Source organism: Heterocephalus glaber, unplaced genomic scaffold (genome assembly GCF_053883595.1).
Source record: "Heterocephalus glaber isolate CG9 unplaced genomic scaffold, H.glaber_assembly_v1.0 deba00001466, whole genome shotgun sequence".
In the NCBI taxonomy this organism is placed as follows: Eukaryota; Metazoa; Chordata; class Mammalia; order Rodentia; family Bathyergidae; genus Heterocephalus; species Heterocephalus glaber.
The window spans coordinates 225,202-247,857 of record NW_028258313.1 but is presented as its reverse complement, the minus strand read 5'-3'; the positions used below and the strand labels follow the sequence as shown (position 1 = coordinate 247,857).

The window sequence follows — 22,656 nt, the reverse complement described above, 5'->3', positions numbered from 1 at the left end:
CTTGGGAAGTCTAGGTAGGGGGTGCATGGCCTTCTACTGACAACAGATGATTGCTATTTAAGGTAGAGACAACAACCTCACAAATGATAATAGCTGACATTTGTGTGTTTCTAAGAATGGAACACCATACTTGGCTCTCTGAGTGTTATCTGATTGGGTCTCCTTAATCTTTATTAAGTCCTCAGGGGATCATTAAGGATGCTAGTCAAATTTGCTACATCATTTACAAGGTTTAAACCACTGCACATGTGATTACAAACAAAAACAAACTCTCTGATGTCTATTGCTGCAATGATCAGTGATTTCAGGGATGCTCATTTGTCATAGCTTCTTGGAACCAGGAGTGCTTTTGAGTTCTTACTAAGTGAGAGATGTTAAACGTCAGTCCATATATGAGATAATAAGTATTTTCAGGATGTCTCATAACTTGTGACCTCAACCCATTGATTAGTTTCTGATGAAAGCCAATTAGCTTCATTTGCATCACTTTCTTGACCCACACAACTGACCTCTAATATTTCATGCAGGAAGCTTGTTCATTTTTTTTTATGATTTCTTATACATCAGGCTGTACCTTTAAGACATTCCAAATAAAAATTATTTCTTTTTTGTGTCTTTAGTGTGTTTCTATAACACTTGGTGGATCAGGAGAAGGGGGGAATGGGGCACGAGCAGAAAAGTGCAATAAAAAGCATTGGAATAAAGTCGCAGAGCCAGATATAGGATAAAAGAAATTTAAGAAAGCAAAAGGAAGTTTTCTTTGCTTCAACTTCAAAAAAGATAATTTGAAGCATTCTCTCCTTTGCTCTCTTTGTCTCTGACTTTCAAATTTTCTAATAAAACTATTTGACCTCATATTATTCTCTTGGGAATGAAAATATTTTTATTGTCACAGAGTATTTGAATATTTGCTTAGCTTTCTGCAAACGATAATAAGACATGACGGTTTCAGGTGCTGCATGATTAGCTGGTAGCTTTTCATTGACACGGTGACAGGGTGACTAGCACGGCAGTGACATTAGCCCCAGTGTGCATGCTCCCTGGAATGTCAAACAGCCCCGAATACACTTCGGCAATGTCATCCACTCGTGATTTTCCCCACAGGCCACAGAAATCTCTGTTCTTCAAGTGTTTTGGATGCAGTAACTCAATCTTCCCTCTAGTTTGGTTATTGGTAAAATAAGATTACAACTTTATGAACAACTTTAGGGTTTTGTTTTGACTGGGTATATGCCATTTCTCCTTAAAATGTAGGTTGCTCTTTTGGGTTGAATACTTGGAATACAAACAGGAAATGGAGGAAAATAGGAAGATCTCCTCTAAGTCTGGGGAAGGCAGATTCAAGACTCCCTTTTTCCCCCCTCACACTAGCTAAAGTGATCACATTTATTGCTGTTTTATGGAACAGTCTGCTTAGCACCTGCAGGAAATCGGTACCTGTGCTCTCTCTCTCAGCAGTTTTTCCCCTACAAATCTGGTGGCAGTCATGGGTCAAAATTTTCAGAGAAAAAGTTAATGCAGTAGCTGTGGTTTGCTCAATCTTTGCTATCTCAGAGGGCACCTGGAGCTGACACTGTACTGTCACCATGCTCAGAGAACTAAACATTGTAGTGTTTACACAGTCACTGATTAATGATGCCATTGTGTGATCCTAGGGCACTAGAGAAGACTATAGCAGACTGGGAGCATTGTTTAAAGTGAAATTAAGACTCAGCTTGTTCCTGGTGTAAGGGTTGCACCATGGCTGGTCATGCAGTACACATGTACTGCACATATTTCTAGGTGAGCAGCGACTTTTCAGACTCAGGCAGGCTTCCTTGGACAGAAGGATTTCACAAGTGCTTCCCTGCAGTTTACAGTAAAGGGAAAATATCTCCAAGAAGAGGTAACAGTTGTAAATAGATAGACACCAGACACCTGCACACCACATTCTATAAAATAAATGTTACTTGACATGAAAGTACATATAGAACCCTGTACAATCACAGTGGTCAACTTCAACATGCCCTCTCATAAACAGACAAGTTAACCAGGCAAAAAATCAATGTCAGAATTAAACTACTCTTTAGAGGAAATGGATTTAATGTCATCTACAATGTTCCACCCAACAGCAGAATACACATTTTTTAGCAGCCTATGAACTGTCTCCAAAATAGACCATGTTTTATGTCATAAAGTGAACTTCAGTAAGTACAAAAGAACTGAAATAGTTTCATGCATCCTATCATATTGAAATGGAATGAAAGTTGAAATAAAGAGCAAAAGAAACCACAGAAACTATTCGAAGACATGGAGATTAAATAATGCACTTTTGAATGATCCCTAAGTCACAGAAAAAATCAGGAGAGAAATGTAAATATTCCTAGAATAAAAAAATAAAAACAATGCATAGTATCAAAATCTGTGGGACACAAGGAAAGTGGTTCTAGAGGGACGTATATAGCTCTGAGTATCAATATTATAAGACTAGAGTGATCCCCAATGAATAACCCAGTGATGCATCTCAAAGGTCCTAGAAAAACAAGAACAAACCAATTCTAAAACCAGTAGAAAAGAAGAAATAATAAAGAATAGATTAGAAATTAATGAAACTGAAATTAAAAAATACAAAGACAAATGAATTAATGAGGTGGTACTTTGAAAAGATAAATATGATTGATAAACCCTTAGCCAAACATACAAAAAGAGAGAAAAGACTCACATTAATATATTTAGAAACAAAAAAGGCAAAATTACAGAGACACTACTGAAATTAAAAAATAGGAACTCTGCCAACAAGGAAAGTCCCAGGAACCAATGGACATACTGCTGAACTGTACCTGAACTTTATAGAAGAATAAAGTTCTTTTTGGTTGTGAACTCTGCATTGGTGATAAACATGACCATGGCCGTGTTTTCTGAAATTGTAGAATGAATTAAGTTCGTGAATTGAGGTGCCACCATACGAATGCTGTCAAAATTTATTTTCCATTAGTAATAGAACAGGGAAAAATAGTTCAAAAATCATTCTATGACGCCATTATTACCCTAATACCAAAACCAGATAAGGCAATATAAGAAAAGGAAACAACAACAAAAAGCAAAAAAACACCCTACAGGCCAATATTTTTGATGAACATAGATTCAAATATCCTTAATAAGATTCTTAAAAACAGAATTCAGCAGCACATTGAAAAGATCATACACCATGACCAGGTTGGTTTATCTCAGGGATGCAACTGTGGTTTATCATGTGTAAATCAGTAGATGAAATATACCATATGAATAGAATTGAGGATAAAAATTATATGATCATTGGCTGTCATCAAGAATAGAAAAAAACAACTTCTGTTGAGGATGAAGGGAAAGAAGTCTCCTACAGTTTTGGTTGGAAGTAAACTATGACAACCACTGTGGAAATCAATATGGAGATTTCTCAAGAAACTAAAAATAAAAATACCATTTGATCCACTTGTACCTATTCTAAGCATATCCCTGAAAGAATTACAGAACTCACTGTAGTGATGCGTGTTTATTGCACCACATTTTATTATAGCTAAGCTCTGGAGGCAACCTAGATGACAATAAACCAATGAATAAATAAATGAAATGTGGGATATGAGGTATGACAAAATATGGTAAATGTTTAAATAAAAGCTAATACAGCAAAAACCACATTCCCATTAATTCTCTTCAAAATAATCCCCTTTGCTTTGAACACTTAACCAATAGTTCTTGCCACTTTCTGCAGCAGCTCTGGAAGGTCTGTTTCCCGAGTGTCTTTAGTGGTGCCAGTGCGGCCGCCATGATGTCCTTAATCCAAGACATTTACCTTTCATGGTCGTTTGGACTTTGAGGAAGAGCTGCAAGCTGTGCGGTGCCAGATCTGGTGAATAAGGTGGATGCGTGCCTTTGTGTTGGGTGGCGCTGACAGCACTGTTCACTGTGTTTTTGATCCTACCTTGTAAAGGCCCTCATGAAAGAGGACTTCGGAACTGCTTCAGAAAGTGGCAAGCACCGTGGAGTAAGTGTGTTTGAAGTGAGAGGGAGGACTTGAGGGGATCAGTGAGTCTTCTACTGTAATACACGTTTTATTTAAACATTCACCACATGTATAGATCATATCTCATGTATACACAGTGCAGTATTACTCAGTCATAAAGAAACATAAAATAATCTTATTTGCAGGAAAATGGATGGTGTGGAAACCAACATGCCAACTGAAATTACCCAGATCACAAAGTTCAATATCTCATGCTTTCTTTTATGTGTGAAACCTTAGAAATAAATTGACAAATATATAATTAAAATAAAAGAGAGGACAGGAAACCAGGGGGTAGAGCTCTGGAGACATGGAAGCAGACAGTGGGAGGGAGGAGGAAAAAAGAACCGGGATTCAAATTGATAGATATGTTACATGTATGCACCAACTCCCCAAAGTAAACCCCATTGTCATGTAATATTAACATGCACCAATGTAAAAAGATTTTATGAAAGCCAAGAGACACAGAAAGTTAAATGTTGCATATTTTATTAAGTGAAAAACCTATTAAATTAGTTAAATAATTAAATGAATAAGTAAATGAAGAAGGGAGCTATGTCAGGAAACTGAAAGGCAGACTTTGGGAGATGGGGATTTATTTTGGGGAGGAGTAAGAAAAGTTGGGGGTTAATGGGATTTTAAGGGACCAAGAAATGTTAAATACATGCACTAAATTTCCACAATGATCTTCATCTTTCTGTACTATTAACATGCACTAATTAAAAAAGTAGCTGCCAGTACTGAATAAACCAATTCAGTAAAGTTTCAAGATAAAAAAATCAGTGTACAAAACCCAGTCTCATTTTATACATTGATAACAAGCATGCTGTCATGGTTTATACCTACACATTCCCCCAAATCTCTTATCTCATAGGCAGGGCTTTTGGGAGGTGCTTGGATCATGGGTGCCTGATATGCATCACTGGATTCGTCCGCTGATGGGTTTATAGCTAAATATGATGCTGGGAGGTGAAGCCTGGCAGAAGGTCAGTGGGTGTGTGGCCTGTAAGGGCCTGTGTAATCTATGTTCACACATACAGGGCCCTGCAGGGGTCTGTCTCCTCCTCTGCCCTTGAGCGTTCTGTCTCTGCTTCCTGCTGGCGTGCTTTGAGCAAGCCACCTCTGCCAGGCCCCTCTGCCACACCGCCCTGCCTTGGAGCCAGTCAACTCTGCCCTGAAAGCCCCACAAACCGTGAGCTAAATAAACCTCTCCTTGAGGTTGTGGGTGTCGTGTCAGGTTTTGTGTCTCAGCAATGAGACCTTAACTAAGATAGCTACCCAAGGCAATCTGTAGATTCAGTGCAGTTCCCATCATAATACCTATAACTTTTATCACAGGAAGAGAGATAAACAATCTTGAAATTTATGTGAAACCACAGAAGACCTAGAATAGCCTAAATTATCCTGAACAAAAATAACACAACAAACCAAAACGACTTCAAACATAACTGGAGCCATCACAATAGCAGGTTTCAGAATATTCTAGAAAGCTATAGAAACCAACAAACCATGTCACCAGAATAAAAACTGACGTGTAGACCAATGAATGAAAGAGAATAAAGAACCCAAAGAGTCATCTATGTTTGTACAGCAAACTGATTTTGACAAATGCATCAGGAATATGCAGTACTGAAAAGACCGTCTCTTCAATAAGCGATGTTGGGAAAACTGGCTGTGCATATCTGGAGCATCAACTAGGTAACTACCTTGTAGTGTACACATCAGAATCATCTGAAGCAAGAATGAAGGCCTAAATGTAGACCTGTAACAGTGAGATTTCTATTAGAAAACATGAAAGTTCTTTTGGATAAGAGCCCAGAGCACAGGCAACAGAAGTGAACACAGAAATTGGGTTATATCAAACTAAGAAGCTTCTGCACAGCAAGAAAACCACAGAATTAAGAGACAACCTACAGAATGGGAGAAAATACCTGCAAACTATCTAAAAGGGGATTAATATTTAGAATACGTAAGGAACAAAAATGAAATCCTGCCATGTGTAGCAACGAGGATGGAACTGGACATTGAAGGTTAAATGAGAAAAGACAGGCATTACAGGTCCTCACTCCTGTGTGGAAACTAAAAGTCTGTCTCATAAAAGAAGAGGGTAAAGGAGTGGTCACTGGGGCCTGGGAAGGGGAGCCAGGAGGAGAGAGAAAGCAGTCGTATAAGGCACTCCAAACACAGAAGTGAGGAATCATGCTGGTTTCCATAAGACAGTGCAGTATCTACTGGTTACAGAAGTCTACACTGCGTCTCAAGCTAACCAAGTGTGTGAAATTTCCAGTCATTTGAAAATGATTAACTGTTGAGGTAGAAGTGCTTATTTCCCTAACTTGATCATTATACACTGTGAACAAGTATGAAATTATCACAATGTATGGCATAAAAGCTGTACAAATATTATGTTTTATTATGCTTCAGTAAAAGTAATAAAAGAACTTATTTACAAACTTTTCTCACTACGAAGGCAGGTGAGACTTCTCTAAAAGGCACCTAGAATTGTTGATACGCAATGGGCACTGTCACCCAGGTGAAGATGCAAAGATGATTCGTCAGTTGAAAAGCCAATTGCATTGTTCATGACACATTTATTGTGTAATAATCAAGTCAACTTGTCTTCAAATGATGATTTGTGACAAACGACAGAACATGAAAATATACTAGGAGTCGTAAATGAGGGCAGCGATGTGGGTCTGTTTCTAAAACTAAAAGTCATGGTAAATCCACTAAAGTAAAGCAAGCAACCAAACAAACACAAACTTCATACCCAGCAGCCAAGTCCAGCCCGGGCCGGAGGGAAGGGGGAAGTTTTGTTTAAGGTGGTTCTTCTTAGGGGGAGCGGAAGTGCTTGCTGGAGCACTGGGTCATGACACGCTGACTTGGACTCATCCACAAAGGTCCCTTGGCGATGTCCTTCCTGGGCCTCGGCCGAATGGGTATCTTTACTTAATGTCACACGTTTTCAGTCAAGAGACTGTAGGTGCATGGCAGAGGCTGACAGTGGTGATACATTACTGTTCTCTGTAACAATTACAGTCTGTGTTAGCATTCTGTGGCTGTGACAAAATTTGAGAAAAATCAATTTAAAGCAGAAAAGATTTATTTTGCCTCACAGATTTTGAGGTTTCAGTCCATGGGTACTTGGTTCCACGGTTCCTGGGTACAGAACATCTTAGTGAGGAACAGGTGGGGAGTGGGCATCTCGTGTCGCTCTGAAGGGGGCAGGGATGGAGAGGGAGAGAGAATACCCTGCCAGAGCAGGCCCCACCTCTGGACGAGCGCAGCAACGCCCAGTAGCCCATCCGGCTGTGAGTGCGCCAGTGGGTCAGTCCATCAGTGACGTTAGGGCCCAATGACACTGAGACTCTTGTGGTGTCCTGGCCCTGATGACCCAGTCATAGAGGCCGCACCCCTCAACCTTGCTGCCCCAGGGACTAAGCCTTCAGCACATGAGTTTTTCAGAGACACTTCCGATCCAAACACAACATGACCTAAATTTGACTGCTAAATTTTTATTAGGAAAGTACCAACTTTCTGTTCTTACATTTTAGATAAAAATTTAGATTTCATCTATATTCTAGAAAAGTGTGGGTGTATGTTTTGTCCCATCCTTGACTAGCCTGATTTTAACTTCCAATCTTAGGTGTTCAGCCTAAAATAATTACGGTTCATTTTTATTACATATAACATAAGGCCCCACTCGTCATGCCTAGAAGGCCTTAAAAAGCTGAGTTGTCTTAGTTCTGCAATGAGTGATAGGAGCACAGCTGGGTTTCAAATGCACAGTCTGCATAACATGGCACTCACTCCCTGTTGGCACTGGCTCGAAGGATTCACGTATTTGAGCTGAATTGATCCCCACAGCAATGCTAGCAGGGAGGTGCTGTTATTTCATTCTGATTGTCAGGGAAAGATTACATGCTCTGATTTGAGGCACAAAAGTGAGTATAAACTGAAAAGAAGTACAGAGAAAAAATACTTGTTAGTCCAAGAAAGTGGAAGTTTTTCTCTTTTGACTCATGAAGCATAATGACTTGAGTTGCAGCTGTGTGATTTTGTTCACTGACTCCTTCATCAATTCAAGGCAGAACAGATGGTTTTAATCTCATGTCAATTCAGACTCCCAGTCTGGAAGTTTGACTTCCTGAGCCCACCCAACAATGTCAATTGTCTTGTTCTAAGGAGAAGATTAGACCTTCCTCTTCATGAGCATGCTTAGGGAGATGAATGTATTTGTGTCTCAGGCACATGGGAGTCAAAATGTACTAATTGGAGAGCAGTACTTAGATTCAGGATTTTAAGTCAGAAGAAGTGGTCCTTTGGATGGTGCTTTGAGGTCATGCATAGTTTATTTTACCCTTTATTTTTAGTGACATGCAAGAGCATTGAAGTAAATGGCCTCTAACTTATCTATAGATCTCATGATAGAGTTTGTCAAGTCCTAAATCTCTTAAGAGCAACTGAAAGAAATATGCCTTATAAAACTGTAATCAACTACAGCTATCCCAGTGGTTTTTTCATCTTTCGTGAGGGACATCTACTGATGACTGTATTCTTTAAAGCTGCTACGACATCCTTGTTTCTCAGGCTATAAATGAGTGGATTAAGCATAGGGGTAAGGATGGCATTAAATATAAAGAGAGACTGGTTTAATTTGGGAGTCGTAGAGGAGCCAGGCCTCATGTAAACCAATATGGCGGGGCCAAAGTAGAGGGTGACCACACAAAGGTGGGAGGAGCACGTGGCCAGAGCCTTGTTCTTGCCCTCAAGAGAGTTCATGTGGAGGACAGCAAGGAAAATGAGGGTGTAGGAGGCCAGAATGAGACTCAGGGGAACAAGAACCACCAGAAAGCTGGAGACCACCACCGACTTCACATATGCAGAAATGTCCTCACACGTGAGTTTTAAGAGAGCCATAACCTCACACAGAAAGTGTGGGATCACTTTGGGGTGGCAGATGGGGAAGTGCATGGCATAGGCCGTATGAGCCAGGGACGTGACTGCCCCTCCTCCCCAGGATACTATGATCATCTGTGTGCAGGTTGTGTGGCTCACGATGCCCGAGTACCTCAGGGGGTTGCAGATGGCGATGTAGCGGTCATAGGACATGAATGTCAGCAGGAAGCACTCAGCAATTCCCAGGGTTAGACTAATAAAGATCTGGGCTCCACAGCCAACCTGTGATATGGTTCTCTGCCCTGAGAAGAAGTTTGTGGCCATTTTGGGGACCGTAGTGGAGATCAAGGCGAAGTCAATAAAGGACAGCTGGCTGAGCAGGAAATACATAGGGCTGTGGAGCCGGGAGTCCAGCAGGATGAGGAGAATGAGGACCCCATTGCCCACGACAGCCAAAAAGTAAACCAGCAGGACGAGGCAGATGAGCATAACGAGGTGGTGGAATTCAGGCCAGAGTCCCAGGAGAATGAAGTCTGTGGTGAGAGTCTCATTGTTTCTCTCCATGGCTGATCACCATTGTCCTGAAAGGACAGGCGAGCGTACTGTAATGTCTCTACATCGAAATGCTTCTGCACGCCAAAGGAAACAGTCAACAGAGTGGAGAGACAACCTAAATGGGAAAAAGCTTTCCCAGTACTATTCTTGTAGAGGACTAAAATCTAAAATATGTAAAGAACTAACATTATTAACCCCCCAAATCAAATGACCCAATCCAAAAATGGACTGAATAAACTCTTCTCAAAAGAAGTACAAATGGCCAATAATCACATTGATAAAATGTTCAGCATCTTTGGCCATTAGGGAAATGAACTGAATAAATGAACTGAATAAACTCTTCTCAAAAGAAGTACAAATAATTTATCTCAGTGGTTCCTCCTCCTGCCTCAAAAGCGCAAGGACCCAAGTTCGATACCTGGTACCAAAACCAAACAAACAAAACCAAAAAAAAGAAGTACAAATGGCTAATAATCACATTGATAAAATGTTTAGCATCTTTGGCCATTAGGGGAATGCAAATCAAAACAACTCTGGGGTTGCCTCTTACTCCAGTCAGAATGGCCATCACCAAGGACATAAAAAAATAAAAATTGCTGACAAGGACATGGAGAAAAAGGAACTCCTCTATGTCACTTGTGGGAATATAAATTAGTATAACCACCATGAAAATCAGTGTGGAGATTCCCTAAAGCTAAAAAAAGAAATTCCATTTGGCCAGCTCTATGTCTCCTGGTTATATTCCTGAAAGAATGAAGGACATCCTACTATAGTGACGCATGCATACCTTACAAATAGCAGCACAATTCACAACAGCTAAACTCTGGAAGCAGCCTGGATACCCATTCACAGATGAAGGAAGGAAGAAAATGTGGTACAGACACACAGTGGAATGTTATTTAGCCGTAAAGAAGAATGAAATCATGTCATTTGCGGAAAATGGATGGATCTTGAGACCATAATATTAAGTGAAATAAGTCAGACAAAGAAAGTAAAATGTTCTTTTATATGAGAAACCTAAAATACAAATAAGTCTGTAAAATAAGCAAGCAATGACAGGTGCAAGAAGGTAGGCCTTTTGGAAGTGGAGAAGAGGGTCATGGAGGGGTAAGGGGGATGGGAGAAAAGTGACTGAAAATTGTCAAGCTGTGTGATACACATGTACCAGTGAACCCCAAACACATCACTGGGTGTATTGCAAACATACAATAAAAAAGAAGCAAGACAAAATTATTTGTGCAGCTGAAAAAAGAATATGACATCAAATGACATATGGCTATACAACTAGTCTATCTTTTTTACTCCCAGGACACTGGAATATATATCAACTTCTTTTCTTGTTGCTGTGTCTTCGGTATTATGAATCATTCTCAACATTTCAAGATTTTCATTTATTTCCTTCTATGGATTACTTAGTAAACTTAGCTATGTTATAACCTGTAAACTTGACCGTGACTAGTAATGAACAGATGTACATTTCAATGTTTTCCCAACAAAAGGGCAATCAGTTTGATGGAAATCTACTATAAGCATTTCTTAAATAAATAACTCACCACGTTGAGGTCTTTTGTAGATGCAAATTCAACAGAAGAGATGGTCAGTTGGAGTTTGGAAAGCCATTATTTTCATTTAGTCTTGTGAGGCATCATGGAAGATAAAGATTCTCTTGAAGACTAAAAGTAGAAAACTCAATAACTTGAAAGGAGAAAAGCATTTGCAGAACTCAAGGTGGCCTGTGCTTATCTCTTCCATTGTAAAAAGGGAACTTCTCCATTTCTTCAGTGGCCCTGTGCTGCCTGAAGGGGAAAACTGTAACTGAGGTAATTTGACAGTCCAGCTGGTGATGCACAGTGGAATGCACAGTTATCACGGAGGAAATTGTTAGGTTACAGCTTGTGAAAGTGATTTATTTTAAGCATATAAATCTCTTCTGTTAAGAAATCTTTGGTTGGAATTATAAAGTCTAGAAGCAGAGGTAGATTATGCATCAGTTCAAATCGCAGCCTCAAAGGTTCAGTATCAAAAGATTGGACTCTGTTTACCAAGTGACCACAGGGGCCACCTGATGGCCGAGGGGAACTTGAGTACCCTTCTGTGTCTCTCTTCCTTCCTTTGTAAAATTGGGCTAAAACCTACCAGCCACACAGGATGATTTACAGATATAAAAATTAATGGATGCAGAGATTTTAGAACATTGCCCGGCCAGCAGTTCTTAAACACTGGCTACCTTAGGTGTAACTGAAGTGTTACTTTGCATAAACATCAGAATTGTCGCCTTCAGCTGTCTTGCAGGTTCACCTGTCCCTCTATGGCGCTATTAAGAAGTGACATTAAGGGCCGGGGATTTAGCTCAGTGGTTTTGCCGCCTGCTACGCAAGCACAAGGACCCGAGTTCGATTCCCAGTACCAAAAAAAAAAAAAAAAAGAAGTGATATTAAGCATAAGAAATTAGAGACGGTGCATAAACGTGATAGAGGGTGGTGAGTGGTTCATGGCCTGGAGGCATATTATTAAATAAACTTGTGGAGGAAGAAAAATTCAGCTTTATTTGAATCAAGTACTATTACCCACATTCAAAGCCTCTCAAATGCTCTCTCTTCCGTGCTTCCCCCAGGTGCATTCACTGACTCTCTTCTTGTGTTCATACAGGCTGCGGTTTGCCTTATAACACAACTATAAGCAAATATAGCTTGTACAAGCTTCATATATTGTTTATTTCTCAGAAGACCAATTATGCTTTTTTCTTAAGTATTTTGAATCTCTAAGACTGCCTCCTTTGTACCTTGAAGAGACAGATGATGAATATTTGACCAAGACGTTGAATTTTTGTGTTTTCTGCTTTAGCACTTCAGAGAAATGAGTCATGCTATATTTGATCCTTAGAGTTCCCGAGGCTCTCGAATCACTTACTCTGAAAGTTCCTAGACTTTCTTGATGAAAAATACTTGAAATATTGGTTAAAAATAAAAACACATCTCTTCCCTTTCAGCCTTGTTGACAAATACTCTCTGGGTGATTCTTACACTGCAGTTAGGCCAGGCTGAGAAACACCAGTTTTGTCCAACATCTTCATTGTTATATTTGTAAGGGAATGAAGTTGGTTGAGGCTGTGACTTGAGCGTGCTCACACAGTGAAGGATAGTTCACACGATCCGTCAGACACGAGTCGGAACCCTATCTGATGTCTTTTCCAGCTACACACAGTGCTTTACTGAACTTTATTTCTAGAATAATATAGATTATTTTCCCATGATTTTTTCTATCTTTACAATGTGCATTTAAGGTTATGCATTTCCACAAGACCATGTAGTCATCTGTAAGATTTAACTCCTCTTTATACTTAGCCATGTGAATTCTGCATTCATATATTCCGGTGTTATGTATTAATGGAGTTGGAAATTAAAATTATATTTCCTCCCTCACTCGTTTTCCTCACTCAGTCATCATTTGTTCAGAGTCCAGTGTCCAAACTGGACAAACTCTGTAAGGATTCAGTGATAAGAGGACCGCACTTCTGACCCTAGCTGGCTCGAGGGAAACAGATGTACCTTTATCATATTAAAATGTGGGAAAATTTCTTTATCGTGAACATTTTGGTAAAGTTACACAGAGGAAAGAGAAGGCTCTGTGGTAGTGAGAGCTTTGCTGTGGAGCCAAGGGCATTCCTGGTGTCAGGGACGTTGTGTGCGATGGAGCAGAGGAGCCCGGAGGGTAACATTATTGGCAGATCTGTTGGAGCAGGACTCAGAGCTTCTGGATCCAAGCAGGAGAAAACTGCAGCTTGCACATCTGTGGGTGGACAGATGGCAGAGGCGTCAGCATGACAGTGAAGAGGAAGACGCGTGCAGAGCAAAGAAGACTAAAAGCTTCAGAAACAAGTTATGAAGCCGACTCTTAGAATAATGCAGATGTTAAAGTGCATCTCCTGAATGCCGGCTGTTTTGCGGCTGTGTCAGGGACCCTGATCCATGCAGTTATCCATGTGCTCTTACTGAAGGGGTCCACATTGCCCCATGGGAGAGTGTTATGCAGACATCCAGCTTGGTTAGAGTCATAGAAACAACTGTTCCCAAAGTGTTTAGACGAAAACATTTAACAGGCCCCAGGCTCTCAGAACTGCCGTACTTCAGCTGTGTGGGAGATAGCCACAATACCTTTGTTACAGACAAATCTGTCACCCTACAGAATGGATGAGCTTTTGTGCTGGTGTTCCATGAAAACAATCTACATTCTTGGCCACTTTTCTGATTTAAGCCAAGTTATGGAGAAAACTGCTGACCTTGTAGTGAGTCTTTCTTCTTCAGTTGGTTTTCCTGGGCCACCTTGGTGCCCAGGGCTCCCAGATATTCTGATGATGTCCAAGTGCTCCTTCTGAGTAGTCTGCTAGCACATTATCCTAATGCTGACCGAGTGTTCACATGCTGGAGAGGTTAAACTCTCCACTGAGGGAAAAGAGGGAGGATAAAGTAAGGGTCTCTGGTGTGTGAATGCCAAGCACCAGAGTCAGAGGGACAGGAAAAGCTGGGGTCTTCTCAGCCTGTGCCAGATGGAGATGCCTGTAAGTAGGCACTCACCCCACTTGCTGATGAGACTGGTTCTTTTGATTTGAACTTTACTCATGTTTTATCACTTGGATTTTCTATTTCTGTCCACTTAGTTTTCTTCTTCTTTTATCTCTTGCATCCAAACTGCATTGTTCTCCTTCTCACCTAGACTCTGTGCCTAGCTTCACTTTTGCCTTGTGATTCTCCTCTCTTTTATTTATGAGTCAGATGTGGGTTCAGAGTCAAATAAGGAGCTGAATGTTTCTCTCAGATGACATTTAATTGAGTAATACTTGTACACTTAGAGAGAGAATGGCTGAGGCTTCTCAGAACTGCAGTGTATGATCTGTGAGTAGGAGGACACGGGGTATCTGCGGATGCGTCTGTTTCTACTCAGTTCATTTCAGGGTCATCCAACAATTTGGCTCACCTCTTTCAATACTTCATTATCAAATTATAGTTAAACAAAGACATCTTGGGAGTATTTAGGCAAGGACAGCATTTGCTTAGTTTTAACCACCTTAGCTATAGCAGTGAGGTCTACTGGCTTCAGGCCAGGCTCACATCATTCAAAGAAATTGTTAGCAGCCCACAGGTCTGACTCACAGGGCATAATCTTAACAACAGACAGTGACAATAATAACATAATATGAAATGCCAGCATTCACCTTAATTATATACATCTCAACATTTAAGATAAGAATAGATTTATATGGATTAGTAATTACAGAACCCCCTTTACCTGTAGAAACACTGATGTTCCAAGAGATTGAAAAGTTTTGTAGAGGTGGAGTAGTCCTGAAGGAAGCCTAGGAAGTCTGACTCCAGAGCTTGCCCTCAGTCTGTAGAATAATGTTCCCGGAAGATACCTGCTAATCAGAGGTAAAGAAGTCTCTTGTCAAAACACAACCGTGGAACCACAGTCAAAACCTACTGAAGTGACACTGGGTATTTTTTTTTTTTTTTGGCACTAGGGATCAAACACGGGGCCTTGCACTTTTGAGCCAGGCAGCGGCATCACTGAGCTAAATCTCCAGCCCAACACTGTGTATTTTAACAAGGGCCTTAGTTGAGTCTTAAAAGAAAGCAAGTTTAGAAATTCTTCAGGCATCCACAGTGCTTTAATATCATAATGCATGAATTACCTCATAGAATGTATTTACCTCATCAATCCCTACAGTCCTTGTGTTGAATCTCTCATTGGCACCTGTGCCTTTTTTCTAGTTGTATGTCTCTTTCCTAGAGAATGTCAGACCAGAAAGCCAGGTAGAGGGAAGTGAATTTTCATGGTACCACCTGTCTTGAAAGAAAAAGGGCCTGACACTTTTGAGCTCACCTTCCCTGTACACGTTGCATTTTATGGTGGCCACGGATGCTCTCGAGACATCTGCATCTGCTGACCCCCCTCCCTCCCAGGGGGCCAGCAGACTGGAGAGAGGTTGTAACCTAAGCACCCTGTGGTGGCTGCCTGACTGGCTAGGTCTTGCTGTCTTAGGCACCAGCTTTGCCTGAGTTCAATTTCAAAGCTATCCTGATATTAAGGCAGAGGTCTTGTCCATGTGCACAGTGCTATTCTTCTTCCTGACATGAGAGTGGCTCGCTGACAGGGGAATGCACCTCACTATGGATAATGGAAGAGCAGAAAAAAAATTGAATCATGGCCAGCACATCCATGATAGCTCGGGAGTTAGCATGACTTTCCATACTATCTCTGTCAGAAAAGAGCTGTTGCACTAGATGGTCTAAATTCTAAGGAACTGGCTGATGTGGCAATTGCATATAAGTATGATTTTTATTGATTATAAAAAATTAAAATATTGTATTACGTAGGGCTCATTTACTTTGACTTGTGTTTTATATTAATTTATTTCTATTGAATACACAATTATACTTTTGATTTTTTTTGCATCGCTGTGCAAAGTCATACAAAATAAATAACCATTTATTTGGGTAAGACTAGAAGGAAGATATAGATCATGGTCTGTCCATATTTTTTTAGCTGAGGGAGATGAATTCTAGATATTCACGATGGCAGCAAGTGTGTTTACCTTTTGCATACACTGCTGCATTCAAGCCCAATTTAACCTTCAGAGATGGGTGCTCTTGGTACATCCAGCTTACAGATGCCCAAGTTGAAGTATAGAAAAGTTAACTCTGCCCAGAGTCTTAGAATGTGTGTTTGAGTACACAAGTGGGACTGAAACTTTAGAACAATTCTGCCGGTTCCCAGAGTCCATGATATTATTAGTAACCATTATTAACATCAGATCTTATAAACAGGATACACTTAAATTTCTGTATTATCTGACTTATGCAGAAAAACTGTCCTGCACGTGGAAAATTAAACTCAAGTCTAAATGTCAGGAAATGAAAACCCTAATTCAGAACCTCAGGTGCACAGTTGGTTTTAACATCCATATAGTCAAGCTCCTGTCCCTACATACTCAGCATGATTTGACCATTTATTTGATCCACTTTGATCTCGGTCCACTAGACTTGACATTCTTTGGGTGATTACAGTTATACTTATGTGTTTATTATTTTATTAATGTGTTTTATTGATCTCTGTTTGTGATACGTATTTACTTTTGTTTGGGGAATTGGTACATGTATAACATGTCTTGATCATGTTCAGTAACCTCCCCAGGCTCCCCTCACCCCTTCCCTGACCCCTTTCCCTACCTCTAGAAAGTTTGCTTGCTGTTTCCTACCATCTTCCTTTTATTTTATTCTTTGATTTATTTGTATTTGGGTTCAATACATAAGACAGACCATTTGATATTTAACTTTCTGGGTCTGCCTTATTTCATTTAACGTCGTTGTTTCAAGATCACCCTTTTTCCTGCACATGATGTCAATACGTTCTTCTTTATGGCTGAATAAAATTCATACATATATAAATTTATATAGGAACTTTAAAAATCCATTCATCTGTAGATGGGTCACGAGGCTGTTCCAGAGCATAGCCATTGTGAATTGTGCTGTTATAAACAAGGATATACACGTGTCACTATACTATGACGTCTTTAGCTCTTAGGAAAATACCTAGGAGTGGTATCGCTGGGTCAAATGGAATTCCTGCTTTTGGGTTTAAGGAATCTCTGCGGTGTTGTAGTGTCTTAACCCCCGCCAGCAGCGTAGGGAGCGCTTTTGCCACATCCGTGCCTTTATTCTGGATCTCTTCTGCTTCTGTATAAGCTTTAGGATTGTATTTTCTAGTTCTGTGAAGCATGTTGTTGGTATTTTAACAGTGGTTGCTTTAAATCTATAATCAGTTTTGGCAACAAGGCCATTTTAATGATATTAATTCTACCAGGAACAGGGATGTCTTCCCATATTTTAATGCCATCTCTTTCTTCAGACTTCTATAGTTTTTGTTAGAGTTTTGGTTTTTTTTGCCTACTTGGTGACTTGATTTCTAAGTATTTAACTTTTTGAAGCCTTTGTGAATGGAATCATTTTCCTGCTTTCTTTCATGGTAGATTCATTATTGGGATACAGGAGCACTTGATTATTGTGTATTGATATTTTATTCTGCCACTTTGCTGAGTCTGTAGCTCTCTGAGTTTTCTGGTAGAATGTTTTTTGGGTTTTCTATGAAAAGGATCATATCATCTGCAAATATATAGAATTTGACTTCATTCTTTCCCATTCATATTCATTTTATTTCCAACCTTGTCTGGTTGCTCTGGCTAAAATTTTGAGTACTGCATTGAAGAGGAATCATGAGAGCAAACACTCCTGTCTTCTTCCTGATTTTAGCGACAACACCTTCAGCTTTCCCCCATTTATTGTGTCGCAGGGGCTTGTCCTAGATGGCTTTTAGCATTTTGAGGTACGATCCTTCTTTGCTGCCTCAGACACTTTTCTCATTGCTGGGACAAATACTTGACACCTGCAACTTAAAGGAGGAGAGGATTATTCTGGTTCATGGTTACAGTCCATGGGTGGGTCCAAGGCAGAATGGCACGCGGAGGGGTACCAGCCAGGAAGCGAGAAAGAAGTGGGGAGACAGGGATGGGGATGTATCTTTCTTGGTTGCAACCCCAGTGACCCACCTCTGTCCACCAGACCCCACCTCCTAATAGTGAGTCACCTGTAGCGCCCCATGATGCAGTTACCTTCCAGAAGCCCTGCCCCTGAGCACGTGAGGCCTTCGGGAACATTCTCAATCTAAACCATATCATCAAAGGGCGCTGGATTTTGATAGCGGTCTCTTCTGCATCTTTTGAGATGGTCATGTGTCCATTTTTAAATTTTTTCTTAAAAGTTTACACGAGTACGTATTTGTGACATATGACACACACATTCATCCTGAAGAATCGGTTCACATTGCATTGCATTCCACCCTTTTGGTTCCCCTTCCCCTTTCCTCCTGCCCCCATTTCCTGCCACTCTCCAGATTCATTTCCTATTCCCACAAAGTCTATCTTCTTGTTTCCTGTCATCTGCTCTATATTTTGCTGTTTAGATTATTTATACTTTGGGTTTCTCTGTAAAAGAAACCATGCAATTTTTAACCTTTTGTGTTTGATTTATTTCATGTTTGATTATGGGGTCAACGTTCATCGATCTACACATGACTACAGGGTATCCTGGTTTGTGGCTGAGTAGTACTCCACTATGTACACACACCACATTTTAAAAATCCAGTCATCTGTTGATGGACAGATAGGCCACTTCCAAGATTTAGCTATTATGAGTTGTGCTGCTGTTAACAGGGGTGTACATGGATCACTGTAATATGAGGTCTTTAACTCTTTTGGGAAGATACCTAGAAGAGGCATAGCTGGGTCAAATGAAATTTTTTTGTAGCTATTTGAAGAATCTCCATATTGATTTCCATGGTGGTTGTACTAGTTCATATTTCTGTTAACAATGTAGAAGGTTCCTTTCCCCCCACAATTTCTCATACATTTGTTGTTTTTTGAGTTTTTGACAATAGCCATTTTTTTCTTGAGTAAAATGGAATCTCAGTGTTGTTTTGCTTTGCATTTCTCTAATGGCCAAAGATATGGAACATTTTTCTATGTACCCATTGGCTATTTATTCTTCTTCTGAGGCATCTATTCATTTCAATTACTAATTTTTATTGGGACTTTTTTGAGGTCTAATTTTTTGAGTTCTTTATATATTCTAGATAGTAGTTCTCTGCCTGAGGAGCAGCTGGAAAACTGTTTTCCCCATTCTGTAGATTGTCTCTTCATTCTTTTGGTTGTCTCCTGTGGTGTGCAGGAGTTTTTCTAACTTGATATAATTATATTTATTGATTCTTGGAATTATGTGTTGTGCAGTTGAGGTTCTGCTCAGGAAGTCCAAGATTATTGTTTTACCATTTTTCTTCCAGCAGTTTCAGTGTTCTGTTTCAATATCTAGGTCTTGGAGTGCTTTTGGTTTGATTTTAGTACAAGGTGAGAGGTATGGCTGTAAAGTCTCCGTTCTGCACATGGCTAGCAGTTTCGTAGCATCATTTATTAAAGAGGGTACCTCCTCTCCAGTGTATGTTTTTGTACAAAACTAGGTGGCTGAGGGCGCTCGGGTTTGCTTCTGCACCGTCCGTTCTACTCCATTGCTCAGTGTGACTGCTCTGAAGCTTACTGTCCTATTTTCTTTAAGATTGCTGAGCATTTTATTAATTAACTTCCTTATCTGTTCACTGAAATTCTTTTAAGTTCAGTAAACATCTTATGAATTTGCTTATTTGCTTCTTTTTTAATTTCTTCCAGCATTTTAATCCATTGGCTTTTGAGTTCTTTTGCTGTGTCCTACTCAGTAATGGATTTCAGTGCTTGTGAGGTCTGTTTTGGGGAGTTAGGGGCTTCTGGAGGAACTGCGGTGTGGTGTTTTCTCACGTCTCTGTTCTTTCTGTGCTGGGGGGTGAGGGTGGGCCATCGAGACTGTGCGGTCCCTTTAGTTAGTGTGCGTCCCCGGGATGCGTCCCTGGCTTTGCTCTGTGCTGCTGTTTGTGAACCTCTTCAGTCTCCGCAGCACAATGGTGTCAATCCTGCCCGCCGAGGGCAAGGGGAGAGCAACCACTGCCTGTACCAGTGTCCACACAGCCGGCCCTCATCAGTCATGCACTTTAACACTTTCACTATTCTTAACTGTTAACTGTTTTAACAATTTCACAGTTTTTTTCAATAACCCAAGAGCACTGTGGATTGGTAGAGATGAAACATTCTGGGACGTAGAAGTTAAGGGAGGGGAAAAAGGAAGAAGAAATGGAAGAGAATGGTTCGGAAAGCAAATGCCAGACAGGAAAACAGAAAGGACTCTCTGGATGTTACTTCTCTGTCTGGAGTGGGGAGCTGGTGGAGAGGGACTTTGAGTTTGCATTTGCTGGGTCAGGAGAAAGGAAGGAGAAAGGTGAAGTATAATTGGAATTGGAGGAAGCTGTGAGGATGTTGGAACCAATGAATATGCAGAAAGGAAGCTTGTGTTGAGTCCTCATTACACAATTCTTGGTGAGGATCAACCTGACCCACTCATTCAAGATACTGTTTAAACTAAAGTATGAATTAACTCTTACTCTCCTTTTCACCTGTACAAACACTTGCTAGATATTTACCAGATGGAAAAAGGAAAAGAAGATAAAGGGAGAGGGAGAGGGGAAGGAGTGGGCGAGTGAGAGGGAGGACACAGGAGGACACAGGAGAGCAGTCTTCACAGCCCTGTCTGCACTTCAGGAAGTGGCAGTGTGGACGGTGTCCATGTGGAGCAATCAACTTGTGCCAGGTGGGGAGGCTGAGCTCCGTCCTCTGTGGATGTCCAGGAGGTTGGATGCAGCTACTGGCACTTGAGCTGGTTCCCCTCCTAGGGTTTGTTCCCTTGCCTGCCAGTGAATGGAGGTGCTCCAGGGTTTCTCTGGGGCACTGAGCCTGCTCTGTTCCCCACTTCAGGCCTCCTTATACCTTCAGTTGTGTCCTAGGGAGACTGGTCAAGCACCCAGTTTTCTGCTGATTTTTTTTTGTATTAAATTCTTTTATTGGTACAGTGTAGGTATACAACACAATTACATTTCTCATTGGGAATTGTACCTTTACATAATGCATCTTGGTTCTTATTTTTTCCCCATTCCTAGCCCTCCCTTCACACCCTCCACCCTTCCCTATTTACAAAGACTTTATTTCCATTTTGTCCATTTCTCATCATTTTTCCTTTCCCTTCTTTCCTTTCCCCTGCCCCTCCCACTACCCCTACCCCTTTGGACCTTTTCTTCCTATTTCACATTATCGATTATTCATTCTAATCATTGGTACATTTTAGGTGTACAATATAATGACATTCATCATTGGAAATTTGCACCTTTGCATAGTCTCTCTTGGTTCTTATTTTTCACCCTTGCCCAGCCCTCCCTTCAACCCCTCCAGTCCTCCCTATTTACAAAGATTTTCTTCCTATTTTTCCATTTTCTCCTATTAATCCCATTCCCTTCTATCCTTTCCCTGACTCTCCCACTTCCTTCCCCTTTGCCCCTTTTCTTCCTATTTCACATGACCTATTATACATTTAGTCCTTATTTACATGTGGAGAGCCAACAGCTCTATAAGCTTTAAGGTGGACAACTTGGATTTCCAATGAAAGGGTTAAGTGAAATATTATAGAACTTGCTGCCCAGCTCTGAAGAAGTTAGGCGTAGGAGAAAGTGATAAGAACAGCACAAGGACACGGAGCTAGGGAAAAGAAAACACGGGACTGTCTCAAGGCCTGGGGACTTTCCAGATGTGCCTTATGTAAGATGTTTTCTATTCTTGAGTGCTATAAAAGAGAGCAGTAAAGCTAATAAAGCAGCTCGGATGCTGGGAGCTCCCCCGACTCTGTCTCTTTGTCTTTCTTTTTCTTCATCCTCACTCCCCCAGTCAGGTGCTGTTCAACTAGTGATGGCGGGCTCCATCATTTACACTTTCAGTTTCTCACACCAGAGAAACTATTCGGTATTTACGCGTGTGTCCTATTTATTTCACTTAAGAGTATCTCCTCAATGTGCATCCACTTAGCTATAAATGTCTCTAATTTCTCATTTTTTATGGCTGAGTAGTACTCCATTTTATAAAAAAACACATTTTCTTTATCCAGTCTCCAGTTGATGGGCATTTGGGCTGTTTCCAAGTTTTAGCTATTACAAACTGTGCTGCTATGAACATGGGCGCACATATATCACTGTGGTATGATTCTTTTAATTCTTTGGGGAAGATCCCCAGCAGTGGAATAGCGGGGTCAAATGGGACTTCCTGTCCTAGTTCTTTGAGGTATCTCCATACTGATTTCCACAGTGGTTTCATCAGTCTACACTCCCACCAGCAGTGGAGCAGGTTTCCTCTTTTCCCCACAGCCCCACCAGCATTTGTTATTGGTTGATTTCATGATAGCAGCCATTCTTTCTGGAGTGAAGTGGAATCTCAGTGTTGTTTTCATTTGCATCTCTCAAATGACCAGTGATGTTGAATATTTTTTCATGTATTTATTTGCTATTTCTACTTCTTTGTCTGAGAAATGTCTGTTCATTTCAGATGCCCATTTTCAGATTGGGTCTTTAAATTTGGGAGGTCTGATCTTTTTAAGTTCTTTATAGATTCGAGATAGTAGACCTTTGTCTGAGGAAAAGCAGGTGAAGATTTTTTTCCCACATTGTGGGTT

At 40.6% G+C, this 22,656-nt stretch overlaps 1 protein-coding gene across 1 annotated transcript; it reads right to left on the bottom strand.

The window, feature by feature from the left end:
* Positions 1-8,524: 8,524 nt before the first annotated feature.
* Positions 8,525-10,076, bottom strand: LOC101724154 (olfactory receptor 2AJ1-like). The gene has a single exon (XM_004841928.2). It carries the CDS (start codon positions 9,482-9,484, stop codon positions 8,525-8,527), a length of 960 nt encoding a protein of 319 aa, XP_004841985.2. The 5' UTR covers positions 9,485-10,076.
* Between the last annotated feature and the right edge of the window lie 12,580 nt (positions 10,077-22,656).